The 22525-nt window shown below is 41.7% G+C and overlaps 2 protein-coding genes across 2 annotated transcripts in view; one reads left to right on the forward strand and one right to left on the reverse strand.

Annotated features, from left to right (window-relative positions):
* The window catches only part of wdfy2 (WD repeat and FYVE domain containing 2), a 32542-nt gene extending 26813 nt beyond the window's left edge, over window positions 1–5729 (forward strand). The window contains exons 9-12 of the mRNA XM_002936724.5: window positions 903–1004; window positions 2106–2236; window positions 2906–3014; window positions 3937–5729. Of these exons, the coding sequence (XP_002936770.1) occupies window positions 903–1004; window positions 2106–2236; window positions 2906–3014; window positions 3937–3966 (372 nt within the window). The 3' untranslated portion in view covers window positions 3967–5729. The remainder of the gene's footprint in view (window positions 1–902; window positions 1005–2105; window positions 2237–2905; window positions 3015–3936) is intronic.
* Window positions 5730–13299: 7570 nt separating this feature from the next.
* Window positions 13300–22072, reverse strand: dhrs12 (dehydrogenase/reductase (SDR family) member 12). Its single transcript, NM_001079079.1, is given in 10 exon segments — window positions 13300–14415; window positions 14709–14846; window positions 15352–15442; window positions 15704–15808; window positions 16735–16796; window positions 17838–17919; window positions 18818–18910; window positions 19161–19243; window positions 20184–20317; window positions 22014–22072. Coding segments are annotated over 10 exon segments (972 nt in total). The 5' UTR covers window positions 22070–22072; the 3' UTR covers window positions 13300–14287.
* Window positions 22073–22525: the final 453 nt, after the last annotated feature.

Genomic DNA, 22525 nt, shown 5'->3' on the forward strand with positions numbered 1-22525 from the left:
TATGTTATATGAAGCAGTGCATGTAGGGGTCAGTAATTTGTCATACAGCATGTTCAAAGGCCAGATTAAATTAAAATTATGATGTTATACAGTAAAGTCTGTGAAATGTTTAAACTGACTGCGGGCCATAAAAATCTCTGGGGGCACACCTGGCCAACAGGCTTTCAGCTGAACAGCTGGGCAGCATTCCTAAGAGCATGCTGATTGGATGAATTCTCCAAACTCATCTGTACATGAACAAAAAAATTGGATAGAATGCTTCTAAGCAAAGATGGAAGAATAAAAACTAAATATGTAGGTTCGGCTTGGCCTGCCATAGTACCAGAGATTCTCCTGGTGGGCCGCAGCCAAGGACAGTTCCAATCAGCTCTTACTACCATAGCTCTATATGACCCCTATTATATTTAGCCCTGTGTATGTATAATTTTTGCAAGTGGGCCATAAATGTCATTCTTTAGTAGCATCTAAGAGGCCCACTCTGACACTAGTGGGTAGTGCAATAAGATATTGTTGAAAATAAAAGGAAAGGCCTTACTAACCTTAGAGTTAGTAGAAAGACCTGAGCATAGTCTATCAGATCTCATAATCTGTAAAACGCAGTGGAAAATGTGTTTCAACCTTAAAAAGAGTCTAAGTGTATCTGCATATGGCTGCATCTCATATGGAGAAGAACCTGTACACCCATCTAGATAGGGGCACATGATTATTGGCCTGCAGTGATGTGCTCCCCCTAATAGTGACCCATTGGAATAGACTTGGCAATGATTGATACTAGTAGGAGCAGCTCTGTGTTAAGATATGACTATTGTGTCCCACCTCGGCATGCTTATTCATTGGGTATAAGTTGTTCTTTTTCTACTCTTTCCGGAAACATTACTTTGCTGTGTTTTTCTGCTCCTCAGACACCAGAGTGGTTGGACAGCGATTCCTGCCAAAAGTGTGACCAACCTTTCTTCTGGAACTTCAAGCAGATGTGGGACCATAAAAAGATTGGCCTGAGACAGGTCTGGTTTTCCAGCATATCCATTCTCACTCCTCTTATTCCTTTCCTTATCTGAAAAAACTTGATATAAAGAGGGTCTTCTATCAAGTTTTATGTTATAAACAAAATAAATAAAGATTCAGCAATTCTTCCTTTATCCTAACTGTTACTGAGTTCATCCTGTAGATATAAAAATATTCAGCACTACAGTATTTTCACATCATGTCCTGTACACTGATAAGCATCGGGCATAGACATTGGTGCACGCCCGGACTGGGATTCAAAATAGGCCCTGGAATTTCTGTTACACAAAGACCCAAACAGCCCCCACCAGCCCATCTAATAGTGACTGTAGACTGTGGCATCTTACAGCAGCCCCTCTGGCATTTGCCAGAATCCATAGATTGCCAGTCCGGGCCTGCATTCCTGTCCCACAAACAGACCATGTTCCAATGGAAGGGATTACTCTTCAAGCTTGGGTGCCTTTGCCAGTTTATTGGGATTCTTTCTGCCTTTGTTGAGAGATATCAGCAAAATGGCAATAGAGGCAGAAGCATTTGTTTATTCCATCACTATATATTAATTACAAATAACTCATAAAGGTTATATTCTATTCTGTAGACTAATGTTGGTGTTTTAGAATACTGCAAGCGTATGTTCTAAATTATCTCTGGAGTAAATTTGTCATATTCTTTAATGCAGAAAGACTCTCCTGTAGGTTCAACCCAGTAGGTGTTACATAGACCATAACAGAAAGCAGACATTCATAGTGCTGGGGCCATGAACCAGGCAGTTCATTTTTACTCTTTCTCGCTGCTGCTGCTGCTTCTTATCTCTCTTTATGGTTTCTGCTGAGTGTGAGCTCCAAAACCTGTGTAACTGTGATGCTTATAAGAGCTTCTGTCCTATCCTTCTCTCTTTATACAAGCAAACTGTCCTTTGTCCTTGTCCTTTGAGTCTGCCTTCAGCTGTAAGGTATATGTATGACAGTACTTAAGCAACTGGCAACTCTCTGTAGAGACACTGCTCCAGTATTGTGGCCTTTTTCATTCTAGCATAAACGTCACATTTTTTATTATCACATTTTTTTCAATCTTTCTTTTTTTATTGAATTACTTTTCAGCACCATTGCAGGAAATGCGGGAAAGCCGTCTGTGGCAAGTGTAGTTCCAAAAGGTCCACAATTCCACTCATGGGCTTTGAGTTTGAAGTGCGTGTCTGTGACAGCTGCCACGAGAGCATCACTGATGAACAGTAAGTCTCTGCCTGGGGAATACATTTTATTTTAGCTGGAGAAAAAGAACTTTCCGTGAAATGGAGATGAGAACTAGACTATGGCAACAGAACTTGTAATGCTCTTAATAGAACCATTCATGGGCTTGTGCCTTCTTGTTATGCGGATACTGTGGTTGTTGATACCAGCTCTGGGCAGCCATGATTCCGAATTTTATACCAACTCCATTTGTTACTTAATCGCTTTCTCCAGGTACAGAGAACAAAATAAAGAAGTAAGAAATTGCATCACTGTGGTTCTAAACAATAAATAGACTTCAGCATTGACTTTCAGAAGCTACCGTAACCATTGCCTTAAGGTGAAACCATTGCCCATTGGTTCAGTCACTTTGTTAGTATTCGCTGGGCTGTTTCGGGGAGTTGCAGACCCTCAGCTTTATGAAATTATTATCGGTTGGTTTAGTGATAATGGTTAAATGTTGCTAAAAATTTCTAGGAAAGGTGGCATGAATCAGATTGTGCCGTTATTTGTTATCCATTGTGGTATCCTCCTCTCTCCCAATGGATTTTCCAAATAGACTGTCCGTGCAACATTCAGGGTTTGGTGGCTACAAAGCAATTGATGTTTGTAAAAGAAACTCTAGAGAAAGATATAATGTCACTACAGATCTTTCATTTCTTGTCTTTAAGGCGTGCACCTACAGCAACTTTCCATGACAGCAAGCACAACATCATCCATGTACACTATGATGCGACTAGAGTATGGTTGTTAACCTCAGGAAGTGACAAGGTCATTAAGGTTGGTTGTCCAAGTGCACATAAAACAAAGTGCAGCATCATTTTGATTAGAAACCAAGTCTTAACGTGGCCATACACGTAGCGACCATCAGTCACACTAAAGATCGTTCCCACCCTCCACTGACGTTCAGGGCTGAATCTTCAGATATGGAGGTAAAACAATAGAAATTCTACCTCCTTCTGCCGATTCAGTCCTGAACATAGATTTTGTTTGGGTGCCTTCAATGGCGCCTGATCAAACTCTTTTGACCTGGCCGATCGATGATTGCAGCCTTTTGTGGTATCCAGGTTTCGTACAATATCATCATTGCGTGTATGGCCAGCTTCAACTACAATATTTCCCACGTCAAGGTCATTTGTCCACTCCACTAATCGTCAGATATGCAGGTAGAAACATAGGGACTCTATCTCTATATGCCGATACAGCATTAATGTTTGCCAATGTTTGTGCCCAAAGTTTTCCATCCTGCCTGATCAATGAGACGACCAATATCCAAGGCTTTTGCCAATAGCGGTCGTCTCACCTCCTACCATACACGCACCAATTATCGTACTAAACTTTGTTTCATATGGTACCAGCGGTGTATTGCCACCTTAACATAAACTATTCCTTTCTCTGACGTGATGGAATGACTTTAGTGGCACTGTTGCTGCCGCCTGAAAGAGTTATATGAAATGTATTTTGTGTATAATTACACTGGCATACTGAGACATATAATGATGCCTTGTATTGGTGGGTTCTTAGCAACCAAGTCGCTCTTTAACAAGTTCTACTAAGTTTGCTCTAAAACTTTGCTCTAAACTTCCCTAGCTCATAACAGAATTCCACCTGGATGTCCAGTTCTGTAATGTCATTTAGTTTAGAATACAATACTGCCTTTGTGTTTTCTGGGCAGTGACTACTGTTTGTTTTCTTTTTCCAGCTGTGGGATATGACACCTGTTGTATCTTGACAATACCCATCCTTCACTGTTGGAAACAAGATACAGAGAAGGGAATATCTTCCAGTTCTAGAGGAGTAGCGCGAGAACCTAGGAGTTTAGCCTTTCAGTATGAATCCTTTGGAGAGGAGAAGTCATTTGGTTCCTGTCTTTTTATCTTTAACCATTGGACGCAGTTTAAAATCGTCTGTGACCTTTAGGTTTTAACAAAACTGAGCTTGCAGCTTGCTGTGTACTGCGGTATTTTCCATCCTTTTGGGTGAAACAAGTTGCCTGCTGCTTAGAGTACAATATTTGCAATTTGTTTGCAAACAGTTCTTTTAGAGATTTGGTTTACTTGCTGCTCTCCCTGATTTTTGGATCTTGTCTTCATCATTTTTTGTGTGTTGGCTCTCGAAAGGGAAAAGCTGCGCGGCCGGCATTCCAACCATTACCCGTTCCTTTGGCAGAACAGAATATGTGGCAGGGTAACCCAAAGCAAAGATGCCCACAACTCTGTGCTACCTACCCCTAGACTGGCAAGCTGCTTCTGGTTTTACTGCAGAAAGGCACTGGAATTCTATGGCTTGGCTTCCTTATCATCACTTATTTTTAACGCTACAAAGAGAGCTTGCAGAACATCTATTTTTCAAAGACTTCTGAACTGGTCACTGTATACTAAATAGTGGGGATATCAAATACCGACCACTGCTTTTGGTTTCCCCATTAAACAGGTATGTCCAGCCCTCCAGTTCTTATGCTAGAACTTACTTTGATGTGGATCAGTCCTGTACAGGATTATAACAGGTAGAGTAGACCCTGCTACTTCTGGGAGGGGGGGCGGCGGCAGCTAACTGGGCCCTAAAAGTTCTTCAGTTTTCATATGCTTCATTTTCCTGAGGTTATGGGAGCCTAGTACCTTTTAGCTATGACCCTGGTCCTGTCCAAGGCTTTCCATGTCGCTGGTCCCATGTCTTACTTTGTCTTAAGTCATCTTAGATTCACTTATATGAAGAAGTCCACGTGAATCCATTGAGCAGCCATAAACATTTTTAAAAGGTGCAAAATATTTCAGTGTAAATTTTCTGTAGATCCCTATGGAAATCGCAGATTAACAGGCCACTGGGATGCTACATTCACAAGATAATATCTTCCTCCCCTCTTCCTTCTCTATACTTAGGCTATAGGGATATACACGACACGCATGCAAATATTTTTCCTATATAAATCAAAAGGTTTTTGGCTGGGATTCAGGAAGGTTGCGGTGTTATTTACTGTGCAGCCAAGGTACAGACACTTGACAGCTGCTCTTATTCATTTTATTTTAATCTCAGGTATTTGTTTGAGTCTCATTAGATAAATTCTCTGGATAAAACAGACATGGCCCCTATTTAATATTCCCTGAGCATCTCTGAGTCCTTTTATGGGTGACTGAACCATTCCAGTTCTTGTTGCAGACACACATTTATGTCTTTTGGACAAAGCACATGATTTATTCATATCTGTTTGTCCCTTCTGGCGGCCGCACCATGTCTGTGGGTTTCTTCACATTCCAATAGCGCTTTTTTTTTTTTTTTTTTTGTAAGTAATGCACTGAAAATCAATATCCCATTATATTATGGTAACTGTTATCTTCTAGAGGAGTAAAAAGGGAATCATTATCTTCTGCTCAAACACGAGAGCTGCTTCCTTGATGTTTATTTACTATTTACTAGTGGCTGCCCAATAACCTGAGCATTCCACACCTACGGCTTGCAGCTCGTTTCAAGCTTTCTCAAAAAAACAAAAAAAAAAAACACAACAAAAATCCAAAAAAGTGTGATGTTGCTTTGTATGTAACAGCTTTTTGTTGTGTATTTTTTTTCAGGTCTGTAGCACATGGGGTGCATTTCCAGCATTTGGCTGTAGAACCCAACAAATATCTCCTGGTGTTCCTCATAGACTTAAAGGAACAGTAACACTAAAAAATGAAAGAGGTTTAAAGTAATAAAAATATAATGCACTGTTGCCCTGCACTGGTACAACTGGTGTGTTTGCTACAGTAACACTACTATAATTTATATAATAAGCTGCTGTGTAGCCACGGGGGCAGCCATTCAAGCTGGAAAAAAGGAGAAAAGGCACAGGTTACATAGCAGATAACAGATAAGTTCTGTAGAATACAATAGTGTTTTATCTGTTTTCTGCTAAGTGCCTGTGCCTTTTCTCCTTTGAATGGCTGCCCCCATGGCTACATAGCAGCTTATTATATAAATTATAGTAGACTTTCTGAAGTAAACACACAACTTTTACCAGTGCAGGGCAACAGCACATTATATTTTAGTTACTTTTATACACTTTCATTTTTTGGTGTTACTGTTCCTTTAAACATGAAATAACCAAGCACTGCACTGGCTCTTCTTGCCCTAATAAGGCTACTCGGCACTTCCAGGCATATATGTGCCCAATGCACCCCATTGCTGGCACTTTCATGCATTAATAGAACACCCCCCCCCCCCCCAAGGGCTTCCCTTTATCTGTCGCTGTATACAGAGGAGAACTATGGGGTGGGTGGCTGCTGCCTTTGGCCAATCAAATCTAGTTTTTAGCTTCTTCGTACAGATTGGTTTTCAGTGAGCATTCCAGGGAGCCTAAAACTGGATATGATGCTGCCAGAGATAGAAACCACCAACACTGCTGTGTAACTGCTCATATAAAGATAAAGCTGCTGTAAATGCCAAACAACTGAAATCCACGTTCCATAAACCTATAGGGTCACTAAGACCCAGAAATAAACATGCCCTAAATACATTATGCTAACGTAGTCTGCAATGTAAGCGCACAAGTGCGTTGGCATATGGTCAAAGATGGTGCCATTGGTCGGGTCCCTGGCTGATCACTCAGTATTGATTGGAGATGATCACTCAACGTACTCAATTCCCATCAGCCATTGTGGGAACAAACTGAGTTCCATTTGTAGCATGTGGATATTTCTCTTGGTTCCACAGGGACATTTTGCAGTTCAGAAGAATCCTGGAAATGCTTGTTTTTATTCTATGGGCAGTATTCACATGCACCGATTTGTCTCTGTTCCTTTATTTTCATTTTTAATTAAATCCCAAAGATCACACTGGGGGTTAAATCCCTATTGAAGTCATACGATTAATGGAGTAAAACTGAACGCCATAGCTACAATGCCTCCCTCCAGTTACATTTTTGACACTTTGGAGCGCTTTTGAAAATCATGACTTGTGACTTTGTGTGGAACTGCACCTCTCAGCATGGCACCAGTTTGAGAGCTGCACAACTTGGAGCTTTGTTGCTTTTCAAGGATCCATCCAATTTTTAATGAGGCTGCTGTTTTTTTTTTCTAATAAATATATTTAATCTGCAGTTTCATGTTTGCAATTTCAGGCACCAGTACAAGCACTGTAGCAACAGGAATCCATTGTTTGTCTGGCATATCTGTTGGGCTGCCATATTGATTTCCTGTCTCCATTTTTGAGCAGCAGATGGCTTTCAGCAGCCAGACCAGAAGAAACACTAGGAAATGGCATACACAGGAAGCAGCATTCTGTCTGCAGGGATGTATTGAGCTTCTATCCAGTCCTCTTTTTAAAATAAATGTCAGCGACAGTAGAGCATCCAAGCCATGTGTTATTTTAGTATTTTATCCTTGTCTGCTTTCATAATTTAAAGGGGAACTAAAGCCTCCCTACTAGCCCCCTTTGCACAGCACTCCATCTGCAGCCGTATCAACTGGACTGCTTGCCACACTACCATGCCTTAATACTGGGGTTCCCAGGCACATGTGATGTGGGTTCTCCCATTGAATAATGGTACCTAGGATATCCTGATATATATAGGAAATAATGTACATATTTAGTAAAAAGGATATGACACGTCATTTTGGAGTTCCATGGCCATATAAATGTATGAGGCAGAAGTCCAAATGCTTTTCTAACAGATTCTGAAACTCCAAGGTTAATTTTTTTTTTTTTAATGAGTCATGTGATACCAATTACATCACAGAACCAGTTATGACTAATGACATCACTAAGCAGTGTTTACAATAATGTAAATAATGTGCCCCCTATTGTAAAATATATAGATATTGCAAGTCACAGAGGAGTTTCAAGCCCATATAAAGGGGTTATATTATTTATCATAGTACAGGTATGGGATCTGTTATCCGGAAACCCATTATCCAGAAAGTTCCAAATTACAGGTATGCCGTATCCCATAGACTCCATTATAAGCAAATTTATACTTGTATTTGATCCCAACTAAGATATAATTAATCCTTATTGGAAGCCAAACAATCCTATTGGGTTTATTTAATGTTTAAAGAATCTTTAAGTTGACTTAAGGTCCCCATACACGGGCCGATAGAAGCTGCCGATATGGGTCCCGTGTATGGGCAGAAACGATCGGACTGGCCGACCGATATCTGGCCTGAAATTGGCCAGATCTCGATCGGGCAGGTTAGAAAATCCCGTTGGATCGGGGACCGCATCGGCCCGAACCGACTGCCCCATTGCCGCTTGCAGAATTCGATCTGCCCGTGTATGGCCACCTTTAAGATGTGAAGATCCAAGTTACGTTGCTGAGCATTCTGGATAATGGGTCCCATACCGGTACACAAGTTTTAGCAAGTCGTTTGACACAAATGACATCACTAAGCACTATTTATAAGGATGTAATTAATTATGGCTGTTGTGTAATGTATATACAAATACCAGAGAATTATTGTTCCTGTAAATGAACTGGGTTTCTAAAATGACCAACTCCTGGATCTCTTTTGTATTAAATGGAACCTATATATCTGTACAAAGTAGCAATGCATTGAATCTGGGATTCGGCTGCAGCTGAGCCTTTTTCAACAGGATTCAGACAAATTCATGCTCCAGGCCGAACCAAATCCAAACCCTTAAAATCGTGACTTTTGGTCACACGAATAAAGAAATCACAAAATGCTTTCTGCATGTTTCATAATTTGCATTTGTTAATTAGGGTTTGGGAGAAGAAAGTGTGCACCAATGCAAAGTTAATTCATTAACTAAAGTTTCGGGAAAAAAATGCCAACTTTAGTGTTCCCATAGCAAAATCCGTCCCATTCGCGTGCTAACAAGTGCCCACACAACACACAGCAGCCTTTAGTGTGTCACTTGCCTCACTGCAGGGTCACCAACCTTTTTTTTACCAGTTGAGAGCAACATAAGCATGAAAAAGTTCCTGAGGTGCCAAATAACTGCCGTTATTAGCGATTTAGTCGCCCCTATATAGACTGGCAGCCTACACAATTGTAAGCACCTGCTTTGAGGCCACTGGGAGCAACAACCTTGGGGTTGGGGAGTAACATGTTGCTCACGAGCCACTGGTTGGCTTATTATTGTAGCCTAAACATCTGCCTCTGACTTCGCAATATTTAGCCATTTTCCTTTTAGCCCCATAAGGGGGCTTATTGTGCTCAGACTTTTCTTCTCTGCATGTTTTTTCTTGCTGAAAAGAAGCCATATATGTGCCTTGGCTGACTGTAGGAAAGCAGTGTTACCGTCTGCACTAGAGCAGAACTCCCTACGGTTCTCTCTCCCCCGTAAGGGCTTTAGCCTGATGGCCAGTTAATGGTTACATTGTTACACAGGCCCCTCTTATAGGCATTAACAGAATCTGCCATTACCACATCTCTAGGAAGGGCATTCCCCAACCTCACTGCCCTCACCGTGAAAAACCCCCTACGCTGCTTCAAATGGAAACTCCGTTCCACTAATCTAAAGGGGTGACCTCTGGTGCGCTGGTTGCCTATAATCCCCTCTAATGTACTTGTACAGAGTAATCATGTCCCCTCGCAAGCACCTCTTTTCCAGAGAAAACAACCCCAACCTCGACAGTCTAACCTCATAGCTTAAATCTTCCATCCCCTTTACCAGTTTAGTTGCAGTATCTACCCTCTCTTTACGTACTTGGATAAGCTCCAACCTTAGTTTACACCAGGGATGGGCAAACTTTTAAGCACAGGGGCCACATTGACTTTTAAAATTTGACTGACGGGATGGGCCGGCACCGTCTCTGCTCGTCAGTCCCCTAGGTTTTGCGTTGCTGCGCTTACATGCAGTCTTGACGCCAAGTCTCGCGCGATGAGACTTGCGGAGTCAGGATTTTCTGAAAGACAGAGATTGCTGACTGCGGTCTCTGTTAGGAAAAGCGAGACACACCAATCCTCGACGGGACGGATTAAAAAGACCAATGGGCTGGACGTGGCCACCCCTGGTTTACACAACAGCAGGGCAGCTCTCCTATATGAATGCAGGTAAAAGAAAGAACATTTCTACTTGTCCTCTATATATCTGTTGTCTTTAGTGTATACAGTGAAATAAATGGAAAGTAGGAAACTTTTGGGCAACTTAACAATGGGTATGCCTGCCCACCAGTGGTTCACATTAGCAGGGCTGTGGAGTCGGTAGATAAATTCTCCGACTCCTCAGTTTCTGATACTTCCGACTCCTCTGTTTTTAATATGCTAATGTATTTTATACATCCACGACTGAACTGATAATAAACTGATAGACAATTTTATCTATACTCCTACGCCTAATGATTTCCCTAGAATCCCATAGTCATGTTTAAAGTTTAAGCTAACATTACAGCTGAATTACAGCAGTTTTTCAAATGTTTTAAAGCTTCAGTCTTAAACTATGGACTATCCATTCCCTTCACGTATACAAGTATTTCTAGTCCTGCAAATTTTTTTTACTTAATTAGTTATCAGTGAGAGTTAGGCTGGGTTCCCAGTGGGCATTGGGTTCCCAGTAACAGAGGAACACGACGCAGTGGAGCTGCCACACCGTAACTGTGCGTTACGTCCCATTTAGTGAAGCATACAGTCAATGAAAAGCTTCATGGTCGCTCATCGTGTTCGTTTATGCACTGCGTGCATTGGGCTTTATTCTTATAGCAGAGAAGTAGTTAATTATGACTTTGTGAATTGGGACATTTAAAGTTGCTTTATTTTATTTTTTTTATTCCCATTTAAATTTAGTAGGAGTCGGAGTCGGTTCATTTTTTGCCGACTCGGACTCCAGGTACCCAAAATTGCCTCCGATTCCGACTCCACAGCCCTGCACATTAGTGCTGGTTTGGAGGCATTTCAGGGAGATAAGTTCCCACGGTAGTAGAGATTTATTGCAGCTTATCTGCCCATGTATGGCCTCCCTGACCAATACCTCGCCAAATGTGGATTGGGCAGGCTTGATTTTTCGTCAGATCAGGGGCCGTGTTGGCTCATTATTGCAGTCCTAGTTCAGCAAATCCTGTGAGTTCTTGTCTTTTGTGTTGTTTATGTTCTTTCTCAGCTCAGGCACCCAGGTAAAGGAACTGTGTATAGTGGGCACCCAGGGCAGGTTTAATAAATGGGCAAAAGGTGCATTTGCCCAGGGCCCACCAGGACATAGGGGCCCAAAATCAGACCTTTCATCCAGAAATGGCAGACCCTTTATTTTATTATTATTATTTTAAGCTCAGCAAAGTCATTTCTTTACTTTACATAGTAAGTTAGGTTTAAAAATGACCATCAAGTTCAGCCTTAATGCTCATATATAACCAGCTTAACTGCTAGTTGGTCCAAAGGAAGGCAAAAACCCCTTCTGAAGCCTCACTAATTTGCCGCAGAGGGAAAAAAAAAAAGTCCCTTCCTTGCAGAAATCTACCCCCCAGAAAAGGTTTTACATGCAGTATTTGCGATTTTTTTTTTATTGGGTGTTGTCTCTATTGCATTTTATTGTCCATTTGTTCTTTTAATTTCTGTTCTTATAGATACTTGAACAAGGTTTTGTTACTTATTAACACAAAGCGTATCACATATCAGGCAGAGCAGACAGTGCTTTTTGTATAGGTGATCAGCTTTGGTGAGAGTTCCAAGGGGACCCATGTACAGGCCACAGACAGCAGCTGGGAATGACCCAAATTTATGGGCAAATCAGCTTGTTTGGCAGCATGGTGTCTGATTAGCGCTGCTGCTTCAAGCACTGGCTTTCTGATTTGTGTACCCCCCCTTCCTTCATGCCTGGGTTAGTTTTTTTACTGGCTCCTATACCCCTATAGGGGTCACTATACCCACAGGCGAAAGAAAGCCGAAGTGATACATAGGCCTTTCCACTGCTGATAAGTCCCATGCGATAAATCTCTGCTACCACAGGCGACTACTCTCCCCATGGGACATTACCCTCATGGCTACATTTGGTTGGCCACACCCACTGCTGGCTGTTAGGCCCATGGACTGAGGCTATGAGCACCCCCACTCCCCCCACAAGCTAGACAGACTATGAAGAAACACAAATAAAACTGCATTCCAAAACAAAACGAGAAAGCTTTATTCATCAGCTGGTTATGGTATTTAAACACTGAAAAAAATAGCACCTTAGCTTGGTTTAATGTACAAATGAAAGTGGCAGCTGTGGAACAGTACTATATACGGCAACATATGGCAAAGTGCAGGGAGCGATGGAAGGAAAAATATACACTGCCTTTAATTCATCTTCTCGAATCCTGAGCAAACAAATGTGCTCTTATAAACTGCGGGCTTCCATATGCACAGACCCATATGGCTTCCACACAGACAGCCTAGTATTTACATACAGAAGTACATTCAATTTGCACTGGCTTCTCTATTCACTTGGCCAGAAGGTAAATCCAATACAACACAGGGAATAAGACAACACAGGGAATTCCAAAAACAGTAGCCTCCTGCCCATAGAGCCAAAATTCTTCTGTAATGTCCTACACAGGAACAGTCTCACCAGTTCATTGTATTATTCCCCTATGGACAAGCATTCACATGGTCCATGCAAGTAAATCTCCACTCTGTCATAAAAATAATATGAACAAATGTGGACTTTTATGCTATACTCAGCCCCCAATTTTACTTTGCATTGGCTGGTACTAGTTTGATGTGTGGTCTAATAGTTTCAGTTAACTAAGAAAGGGAGGGTGGTGGCCATCATGCACAAAGTCATACTGTTTTTAGTCTGGGTATTTAGTGATTACATACATCATGGGGTAAACATGTCCAGCCTAAATGGGCTGACTTGTAGCCAGATATGGGGCCAGATTCAATTCAGTGAGAAAAAGTTATCCAGGGTCGATATTGACTGGTGGGAGGGTGAGCCCTGCCGACCTAGACCTGATCCCTGCAAGCGCTCTCCCCCACTTACCTCCCTCGCTGATTGCGCTAGGTAAGTTTCAGATATGGGTGCTTTGGGTAAGGGGTGGGGGTGTGCGCAGGCGGGAGGGGCCCCAGGGTGGGAGCCCCAGTGGGTCCCAGACACCCCAGTTCGACCCTGAAGTTATTTCACGTTTTTTTTTTTTAGGACAGTACCAAGAAAAACACACTTTTCTGAGGTGATATACAAAAGAAAATAAAGTGATAAAAATGAGATCCTGAATATAATTATATATAGTTAGAATGTATAATAGCAGCCATATACTTTGTATGAACATACACTGCAATTTTGTCATTTGTTCTGTCAGCTTGTAGTACAAACCAACTTCCTGGTCTCAGACAGACAGTACCTTGGGTTCATTAGCAGGGCAGAAGCGTCCTTATTAGTTCTGTGGTCAAGATACTGCAGCTGACTTTAGTAACCTGGGTTCTGCCCCCCATACAGAACCCTGAAGCAGCTGATAATTACAGGGTTACCTGAATGCCTGGCAATGTATCTTATAACTGAGTGAGAAGGGAAGCTTTGTTGATCAGCCCCTCGCCTACCTTGTGGCCTATTTAAAGTAAACTCAAGGAGATGCAAAGCTCAGAGCCACAGGCACAAGGAGCAATTTGACTGCTACCATCATCCCACACAGACCAGTGGTCTAGATGCCTCTGCCAACGGCACACACGCTGGCTGATGCACATGAGGAGTGATAGCTAGATAGAGGTCACTGTTCATGTCAATATCAGGGACATTTTGCCCACCAATTGCTGCTGCATTTTTCTGCTGAAGTAGGCAAGCTGCCCCTGTCCATCTGTTATCAGTCTTGAGGTTATCAAAAGCAAAGTGCTCTGTCTGTTGCAAACAAAGTGTTGACAGATGGACCTCCATACATAAACACTCAAGTGAGCAGCAGTGGACAATTTGCCCTGTGTACCATAAGCCTAAAGCTGTTTGGTAGAAATAAAAGAAATATAGTCTGCATCAAAATGGAGTTCTGCAGCCGCTTACTGAAGCCTTAAAAAGTGTATGGCTTAATCCAGTGTCAACTGCAAAGTACAAAATTTGCTTTGAGTTTCTTGTATTGTTATTCACCTACCAAATGAGTTTATGTACATTCGCAATCTGCACTATTAAAGCCGCCTGGTAAGTTAACAGTTATTGAGGAAGTGTTACAATTTACAGGAAGCGGGTGCAAATTTTTGGGACAGTTCCTTCAAGCTCTCCATAAGTTTCTCTTCATCCCCAGGAGAGGAATGTGTAAGCGCAAAGGGTAAATGTGTAGAAACAGGTTTCCGATCTAGTAAGAAAAAAATACATGCAATTATCCAGTAATACTTAGTTCAACAAGCTTTCTCTAAGGTGCTTCAATACATGAATTTGTTTAAAAATGACTGTTATTTGTGGTGAAATTCATCCATACCTCAATAGCCTGCTTGGTAATTAAGCAAGGAGCCACCTCCATGCTGGTGCAGTTTACAGTTTAAACCCGAGGTTCAAAAATTGTGCGGGGTGTCCCCCATATTTAGGGCAGCACGCTTCTGAACATACTGCTGGTTTCATATGTGCACTGTGGAACCCAACCGCACTTACCCTGAAAGAAAAGGCCACTCGGGTGCTTCTTGGCAGAGGGGGAAAGTGTCAGCCATACAACAGTGTCTGCACCTTGCTCCTCTGTGCGTAACCTGTTCTTCATCTTTTCATAGAAATCTGGCATTGAGGATCTCACAGCTTATTCAATCAAAGTGAAAAAAATCAAAAAAGAAACCAATTACCAGTTTGTTTGTTTTTTTTAAATATTACAAGTAATGTTTTGTAATAAACTGAAAACAATGTAACAATGATTGTGTCCCCTTAAATGTTTATATGAATACATTAGAGCACATTTATGAAGGTGTGAATACACCAAACATTAGTCTAAGGCCCCAGGAGGTAGACTGCATATAAATGTAGGCTGACAATCCGCCTGTACAATTGAAAAATCTTCTAATTGTGAAGCACCAAGAAGCATTGAATCCACTTAGGTGCAGGCACACGCAACCAATATCCATCACCTAACGCAAGACTTTACGTTTGCTGGGCCTCATAGGGCCTTACCCTTAACATTGTGCAAAATCATGTGTATTTGGTTCTGTGTGTGTGTTAGAGAATTTTCCACAATCAAAGCATACAAACAACAAGAGAGCTTTATTGTGTATTGTTATTGTGTAAGTTTAGAATAATGGTGAGTTCCTACCTGGTGTGTCAGCCCAGCCTGGGTGCATGACAGAGAAATGGACATTCGGGTTGGCTTTAGCCCACTGCTCTGTTAATATTACTTGCTGTCGCTGTAAAAGTAACAAAAAGACATTTAAGTAAGACATTTTGAATAATAAACAAAACAGTGAACCAAATTAGCCATTGAAAAAGGGGCAAATACGACTGGCAAAGAGAATAGACGCAAGGGCAAGCCAAGCCAACTGGGCGCCCTAGGCAACACAGCTGCATACGATGGAAGCAAGGGAGCACAGACTAGTGGTAGGCAGGAGAAGTACCTGTTTATCTGTCACACTACAGTGAGGGAACCTGCTTACTTACAGGAACCATACCTTGTTCTGTGCATATGCCATTGTGCCATCAAATGTGCCTGTCTCAAACTGCAGGTCTGACACGTTCAGTTTCTGAACCAACATTCCTCCCGAGGAAACCGTTATCTGTCACAAACATAGGGATTAGGGACACAGAACTATTATATCTCCAAAGACAGGTCCACAGCTTTTAATTCAATAGTTACTATCTAACCAAATTGTAATTAGAATGAGAATAAAGAAAGGACTACTGATTGCAATACAATCAGTACACTAATCCAAATGTTCTTACTGGCATGGGCCTAAGGTGGCCATACACTGTAAGATCCGCTCATTTCACGAGGTCGCCAAGCGAGTGGATCTTCTCCCAATATGTCCACCTACGGGTGGGCGATATCAGGCTAATTAGATCTTTTGCCCATAGGGATAAACGATCGAATTAAAATGGCGGGCATAGGTGCCGTCAGATCAGTGACCACACTGCCAAGCCAATGTGGCCCCCGATCCAACGGAAAAATCAAACCTGCCCGATTTCAGGCTAGATGTTGGCTGGGGAAGCCAGTCGTTTGTGCCCATACGTGGACAGATAAGCTGCCAAATCGGTCTAAAGAACCAATATCGGCAACTGAAATCGGCCGTGTATGCCCACCTATACTCATGATAAGATGACGAAGTCATTGATACAGCATACCCATACCCAGCTTACCCATGCCAAACACTTCATGCTGCTCCTACAAGCAGCACCCCAACCATTCACTCATTAGAGCCATGTCATGCCTTGGATTTTAAACATCACTACTTGTGGCATTTATTAAACATGGTGCTTTCATCTGCCAATCCTTTTCCATTTAGTTGAATAAGAAGTGCGGTGGGTCACACAGCACCCACAAGTAGCACTTGAAAATGTGCGCTAGATAAATGGAAAGTGATCTGGGTCACCACCTTAAGCAGTAGCAATTAAAAAGCCACAATGCAATAGTGATTAACCTGTCCTGCCTAGAAAAATGATTAGAAAATATAAAATCTAAAGGCTTTGAAAGCCCAGAACTTACAACTCTGGGATCCTCTTCTTTCTCCAAAGATGGCAGCAGTGCAGTTGTTAGAATGTATGTACCTAAAGGCAATATCAGATACATAACCACAGGATATCATTCATGGTCAAGTGGCAGAGCACTGTGCTTGCAGTTAAAACTAAGCCTGGCACCAGTATGGCCTTCCTGCGTATACACTATTACTGCACAGTTTCAACAAAACAAAATACTTGAGCAGTAAATTAATTTATTTCCACAGAAAGTAAATTCACATAATTAAAATGAAAAGTATAGTCCTATTAATAAGACTTTAAACGTCAATCAATGTCCATTGACCATATTTTTTTGCCCAAAGTTAATGAAACAGCAGGCAGATAGAAAGAGGATAGGCAATGAGGCAGAACGTGATCAGTACAGCATTACCAATTAGATAACCACAAAATGAATAGATGGAGGGAAGGCGCAACACCAAGTGCCCCTCAGAGAAGCTCGTTATTATATTCTTTAGTTAGTAATTAAAATCCGTTGGTTTGGTATTAGAATTTAGAATGTGGCTGCCTGCCAGCAATGCACTCACTGTACAAAGAATGCTCTTTAGTGAGAAAAACACCGAGAGGTACAGAAAACTTAATACACATGTAACAGCTCATTCACTCTCTGCTACCACCATATCATGGCTGCAGACAGTAATTTTATACAGGTCACCCAGGTCTATCCTTATATTTTTTATATGGGGTACATGTAAAGGTGTGCAGGGTAAGGCACAAAACACTTGGGATAGACTAGGGGGCAGATTTATCTGGTCGTTTTTTTTCCACAATTCATTTTTTGCACTAATCACAATTTTTTAAAGTAAAAAAAAAAACATGAATTTTTCACAATTTACAAAACAGGAAAAACGCAAGGTCATGCAGAAATGAATGGGAGCAGCCCTAGGCATTTTTTTGTGGTCCTTTCACCTCAAGGTATTAGATTTTTCATATTTTTGAGGGAAGCTATTCAAGCTTTTAAAGTGACACAAACTTGACAATTCACAACATTTTTTTTGTACACATTTGTGTCTGTTTTTTTCGGATTTTTCAATAAATAAGGAAACATTTGTTTCTTTTTTGTGGAATATTTACCCAAAGTATTGGTGGCAAAATTTTTCTCTAGGCCATCTTCAGTCAGTTCCCGCTTATTAACCATGCACCCGGCATTGTTTATCTACAGAACAAAGACACACCACAGGGAGTTATGTTATATTTTAGCATAAGGAACGGAAGCGTATACATGTAAACATGTGATTTTGATGTATATTTAGTACCATAACTGGTCCTTTTTTATCTTGATATTCTTCTTAGAAAATCTGTTATGTGCTCAGTCCCTGTATTGCACACTCTCAGTCCCTAACAGCTCCTCTATACTACATAAAGACAAACTAGCAGGTTTATTTGTATCTCCCAGAGCAGTGCTGTGCTTGCATCCAGGCAATGAGAGCTCCCAGTGGGTGAGAGAAGTGCCAGCTGGAGAGAGAGACATTGTATTAAAGGATCACAGTGGCTGCTGGGAGTCAGAAAACTGTTCTAGGTAGGCTTTTATTTATCTATTTTGTACTTATGGTATTTAAGCATCACTGCATTTATAAATAAATGAATAAAAATTGCATAATTGCATACCCCCAAGTGCAATATTACAGAATATATTTAATTTTGAGTTTCCTCAAAAGGTGAATACCAAAACATATTTGTGACATATAATACATCTAATACATATCTAATGCTCAGTATCCCAGTGAGAAGGCAGCAGGTTGCTCAAGCCTATCCTGATCCTGCCAGTTTCAGCTTCTGACTATAAAGGTAGATACAGCCCCTGCATTTGACCTAAACAATGCAGAACACACAAATCTGCCAGAAGACATTTCACAGCGGGCATTATAAACACCCAATGTATGTAGCCCTATGTCTTTTCTACTGAATCCTGCAGTCAATATCCCTCTCCTATAATCACTATTTCTCCAATTCCTGCCCAGCCAAGTCTTGTGAGACTTCTAAGGAAGGTGTGTGGATGAGCAGGAGGGTACTGGCACAAGACAGACAGTATACAGATCATCCCCCAAACTTACCAAGACATTTAGTTTATGCTCAGTCTTGAACTTCTCAGCAAATTCCCATATTTGTTTGGGGTCAGACATATCCAGCAAATGCACTGAAATGTCCTATAGAGAGGCAAGATAGGAAGAAATATGAGAAGGTACAGGGCAGAAATATCAGGCTCTTGGCCCTCCAACAGTGGTAAAGAAAATTCCCAAACTACTCAGCCACATGTAAGGTCCCTAATATACAGTATACAGGTTAATGAAGGATATGTTTCAGTACATGAATATAAACACACAAACTGGTAAACTGTGGAAGAGAGTTGGTTTCCCCCAACCCCATTAGTGATAGAGCACACAATGCAGTACTCACCTCATTTCCACTGTTTGCTTTGAGTTCTCTTTGGGCTTCTTCTGCTCTTTCCTTATTTCTGCACACCAAGTGGATAGTTCCACCTACAGAATGCAGATATTATTACACACTAAATGGCAACAACACAGAATTAAGTATTTTTTTTTTCTTTTTAAAGTATTTTAATTGCAAACTATGAGACTCCCCTACTATAGCGGGCGGCGCACAGCAGTTGAGTTGGAGCCAACCTGAATGCATTTTTGAACATGATTTGAAAAGGTGGAACCCCAGCAAAGTGACTGCTACCCTAGTGTAAACTAACTATGCAAGAAGTGGACCCAATGTTGTTGGAACTGACTGTGAAAGACAGTAGCAACGGGACAAACATTTTGCTTTGCAACAAATGTTAAGTTTCTGCGACAAAAAAATACCATTTGCAAACCCTTTGCATTTCTTGCAACAGCAGGTTGCAAGTACTCAGTGTATGTAATAAATCTTCTTAATGAAAAAGTTGCTATTTTGCGTTAAAATTAACACCATCTTCAAGCACATATTAAACATTTGCAATGCGGCAATAAAAGTTGTGGTGCAATAAAAGTCTAATGAAAAATATTACGCTGTGAAATGCAATTTTTTCTTATTGGAGCGCAACAGTTCTGTTGCGTGAATTTGTGAATTTTATCAAATTCCCCCATTAGTATGTTACAGAATGTCCTATTCCTATAAAAGTGAATAGTGAAAAGAAAAATGACTTTCTGATTACATACCCCCAACAGCAACTTTTAAACTGATGTTTTTGGAATAAGACAACAGGTAGTCCTGATTCTTAAAGAAGCTTAGGAAAAAAACAGCACATGGGTTCCTATCACACAAAGCTTTCTCCCGCCACTTCTAGCCCAGCAAAATGCTAGAAATTAACTTTTCATGGACAATAGTTGAAATTATTGCCTGATCTGCAGGTAATGGCAAATAGCTCCATCATGCATACTATATAATAGTGTGAAGTTGGCAAATATCCCTTTTTAAGGGATTTACTTTTATTACCTTTCTTTGCAATTACCAAGGCAGCAGCTTTGCCAATCCCGCTGTTTGCTCCAGTGATCATATAAGACCTTCCCCTGACATCGAACTCCAAATCTTCTGATAAAAATTGTTTTGCTGCAGTCTCATACCCACTTCTAAAAGCAAAGACATTCATAACATTAGAATGATGCACGGAAATGTAATAAACCACTGCATGACATAGCACAATACAGTGATCCCCAACCCCTTGGATGTTGCTCCCATGGGCCTCAAAGTGGGAGCTTATTTTGAATTCCTGGCTTGGAGGCAAGTTTTGGTTACATAAAAACCAGGTGTATTGCCAAACAGAGTCTCATTTAGGCTGATAGTCCATATAGGGGCTACCAAATAACCAATCACAGCCCTAATTTTGCACCCCAGGAACATGTTTCATGCTTGTGTTACTCCCTAAGTCTTTTTACATTTGAATGTAGCTCACGGGTACAAAAGGTTGGGGGGCTTGGCATAATATATCTGTATACTGAATCTGCAGCAGCCACTGCAAGGCATGCATTCCTGTATACTGGCGCTACAGCAGTCACTGAGTAAGAGGCCTCACAATGCCAAATTAATCTTCCTGTTGGCTGGCTATACACGCACCGATAGTATCATACAAACCTACAGAAAAAATTACTTTCTGTTCATTCTTATGGGATTTTAGAAGCATATTTATCAAATAATAAACTATAACCTACTGATAAATATACCTCCCATAAGGTGGGTGAGTTTTTCTGTAGTGAGCTCTAATTTTATATTTTGATAAATATGCCCCTTTAGGTTTGAAAGAGGTGCCCCTAGAAACAACAGGATGGATTTTCACATCCCAACTGCTTATCGATTTCCCTTGTAATCCTCATACTGACCTCTGCCCATCAGTTAGTCTCTGTATCTCTGCTACAGGCAGTATATATAATAAGGGTAGGGCCAGGGAGCAAATACGCTGCAGCTAAACAATAACCAAGCTATGTAACAACCGTGTATCACTAGTATGGCAACACCCTCACTCAGCACTGGTTACACAAGCAGATTCCTTGCATAACGCAAAGTAACGTGCACTCACCAACAGCAGCAATACAGCCTGTCAGTAACAGTAATGTCTGCCAACTGGGCTGTCATGTTATCCAGTGCCTTACAGGGATCCCATCTCCAGCAATATATCCACACTGCAGGGCTAAAGGTAAAGACCCCTAACAATGCAGTAAGGCTGGGGCCCACATAAGTACACAGAGGCCCAAACCAGCCCAATAAATAGTGACTGTCTATGGCATCTTACAGCAGCCCCTCTGGCATTTGCCAGAACCCACAGATTGCCAGTCTGGGCCTGAGGAAGGAGACAAATACATGATGCCCACCCAAGCTGAACCTGCGGCTGTCGGCCATTTGTTGGGAGTCACAGCTATAAGGCAGCCAGCTATTCCTGCATAATGTATAACAGTAATCCACCAATTCTTACATCCCCAAGGGGTCACACACCCTCTCAGTGCCACCCTAAGCATGGCCCATGTAGTAATTGGCTGATAGGATCATACTGTGAGGGGGGCTGCAGAGAGGCATAGGTGCTGGGTATAAGGCAAGTGGGAAATGCTGCACTGGCCGCCCCCATGTACCTGTAAAGTGAGTATAACGGGAAATTGTAATAACAGCAACTTCTGGATGTAGTTGTACTAGAACTCCCATCATCCCCAGTAAGCCCTGATTAGATGCCAGGGGATAATAACAGCTGTACGTGTTGCAGACCCCTGTATACACAGCCGCCTAGTACCCTGCAGGGACGGCCATACACACATGCACTGAGCCTGTGTGAGCACTTACTTGGTGTACTCCCTCATCCCCTTCAGGAACCAGATGGTGTTTCTGTACAGAGACATCCCGGCACCTCAGCGCACAGCAACCCCTCCGCCACTGTTACACTCAGTCACTCACTCAGCCGCTCACCATTCCCACTCCCTAGCGTGAACGTTGTGTAACAAGTACAAAGGCCCGCCCCTCATTCCGTCACTCCTTAACAATGGGTGGGAGAGGCTGGATCACGTGATAGCCAAAGCAGAGCCCCTGATTGGTCATTTAGGCACATGTTAGTGTTATTGGCTGCTGGCTCAGCCCATGCTGAGGAGCTGAATGCTCACGCCTGACAGAATAAAAGGCGAATCCTGTAGTTAGCTGTCCTAATGCATACACGGTACTCGTTAGTACCTGCCCCAGAGGACCTTAAAGGCTAACAACTCTTTATCTTATTTGCTATAGGACGAAGACACACTGAGCTATTTAGTAGCAGCTACATGTCACAGCTACTAAACCCCAGAAGATTCCCTGCAGTAGACAAT

Source organism: Xenopus tropicalis, chromosome 2, assembly GCF_000004195.4.
Source record: "Xenopus tropicalis strain Nigerian chromosome 2, UCB_Xtro_10.0, whole genome shotgun sequence".
Classification (NCBI taxonomy): domain Eukaryota; kingdom Metazoa; phylum Chordata; class Amphibia; order Anura; family Pipidae; genus Xenopus; species Xenopus tropicalis.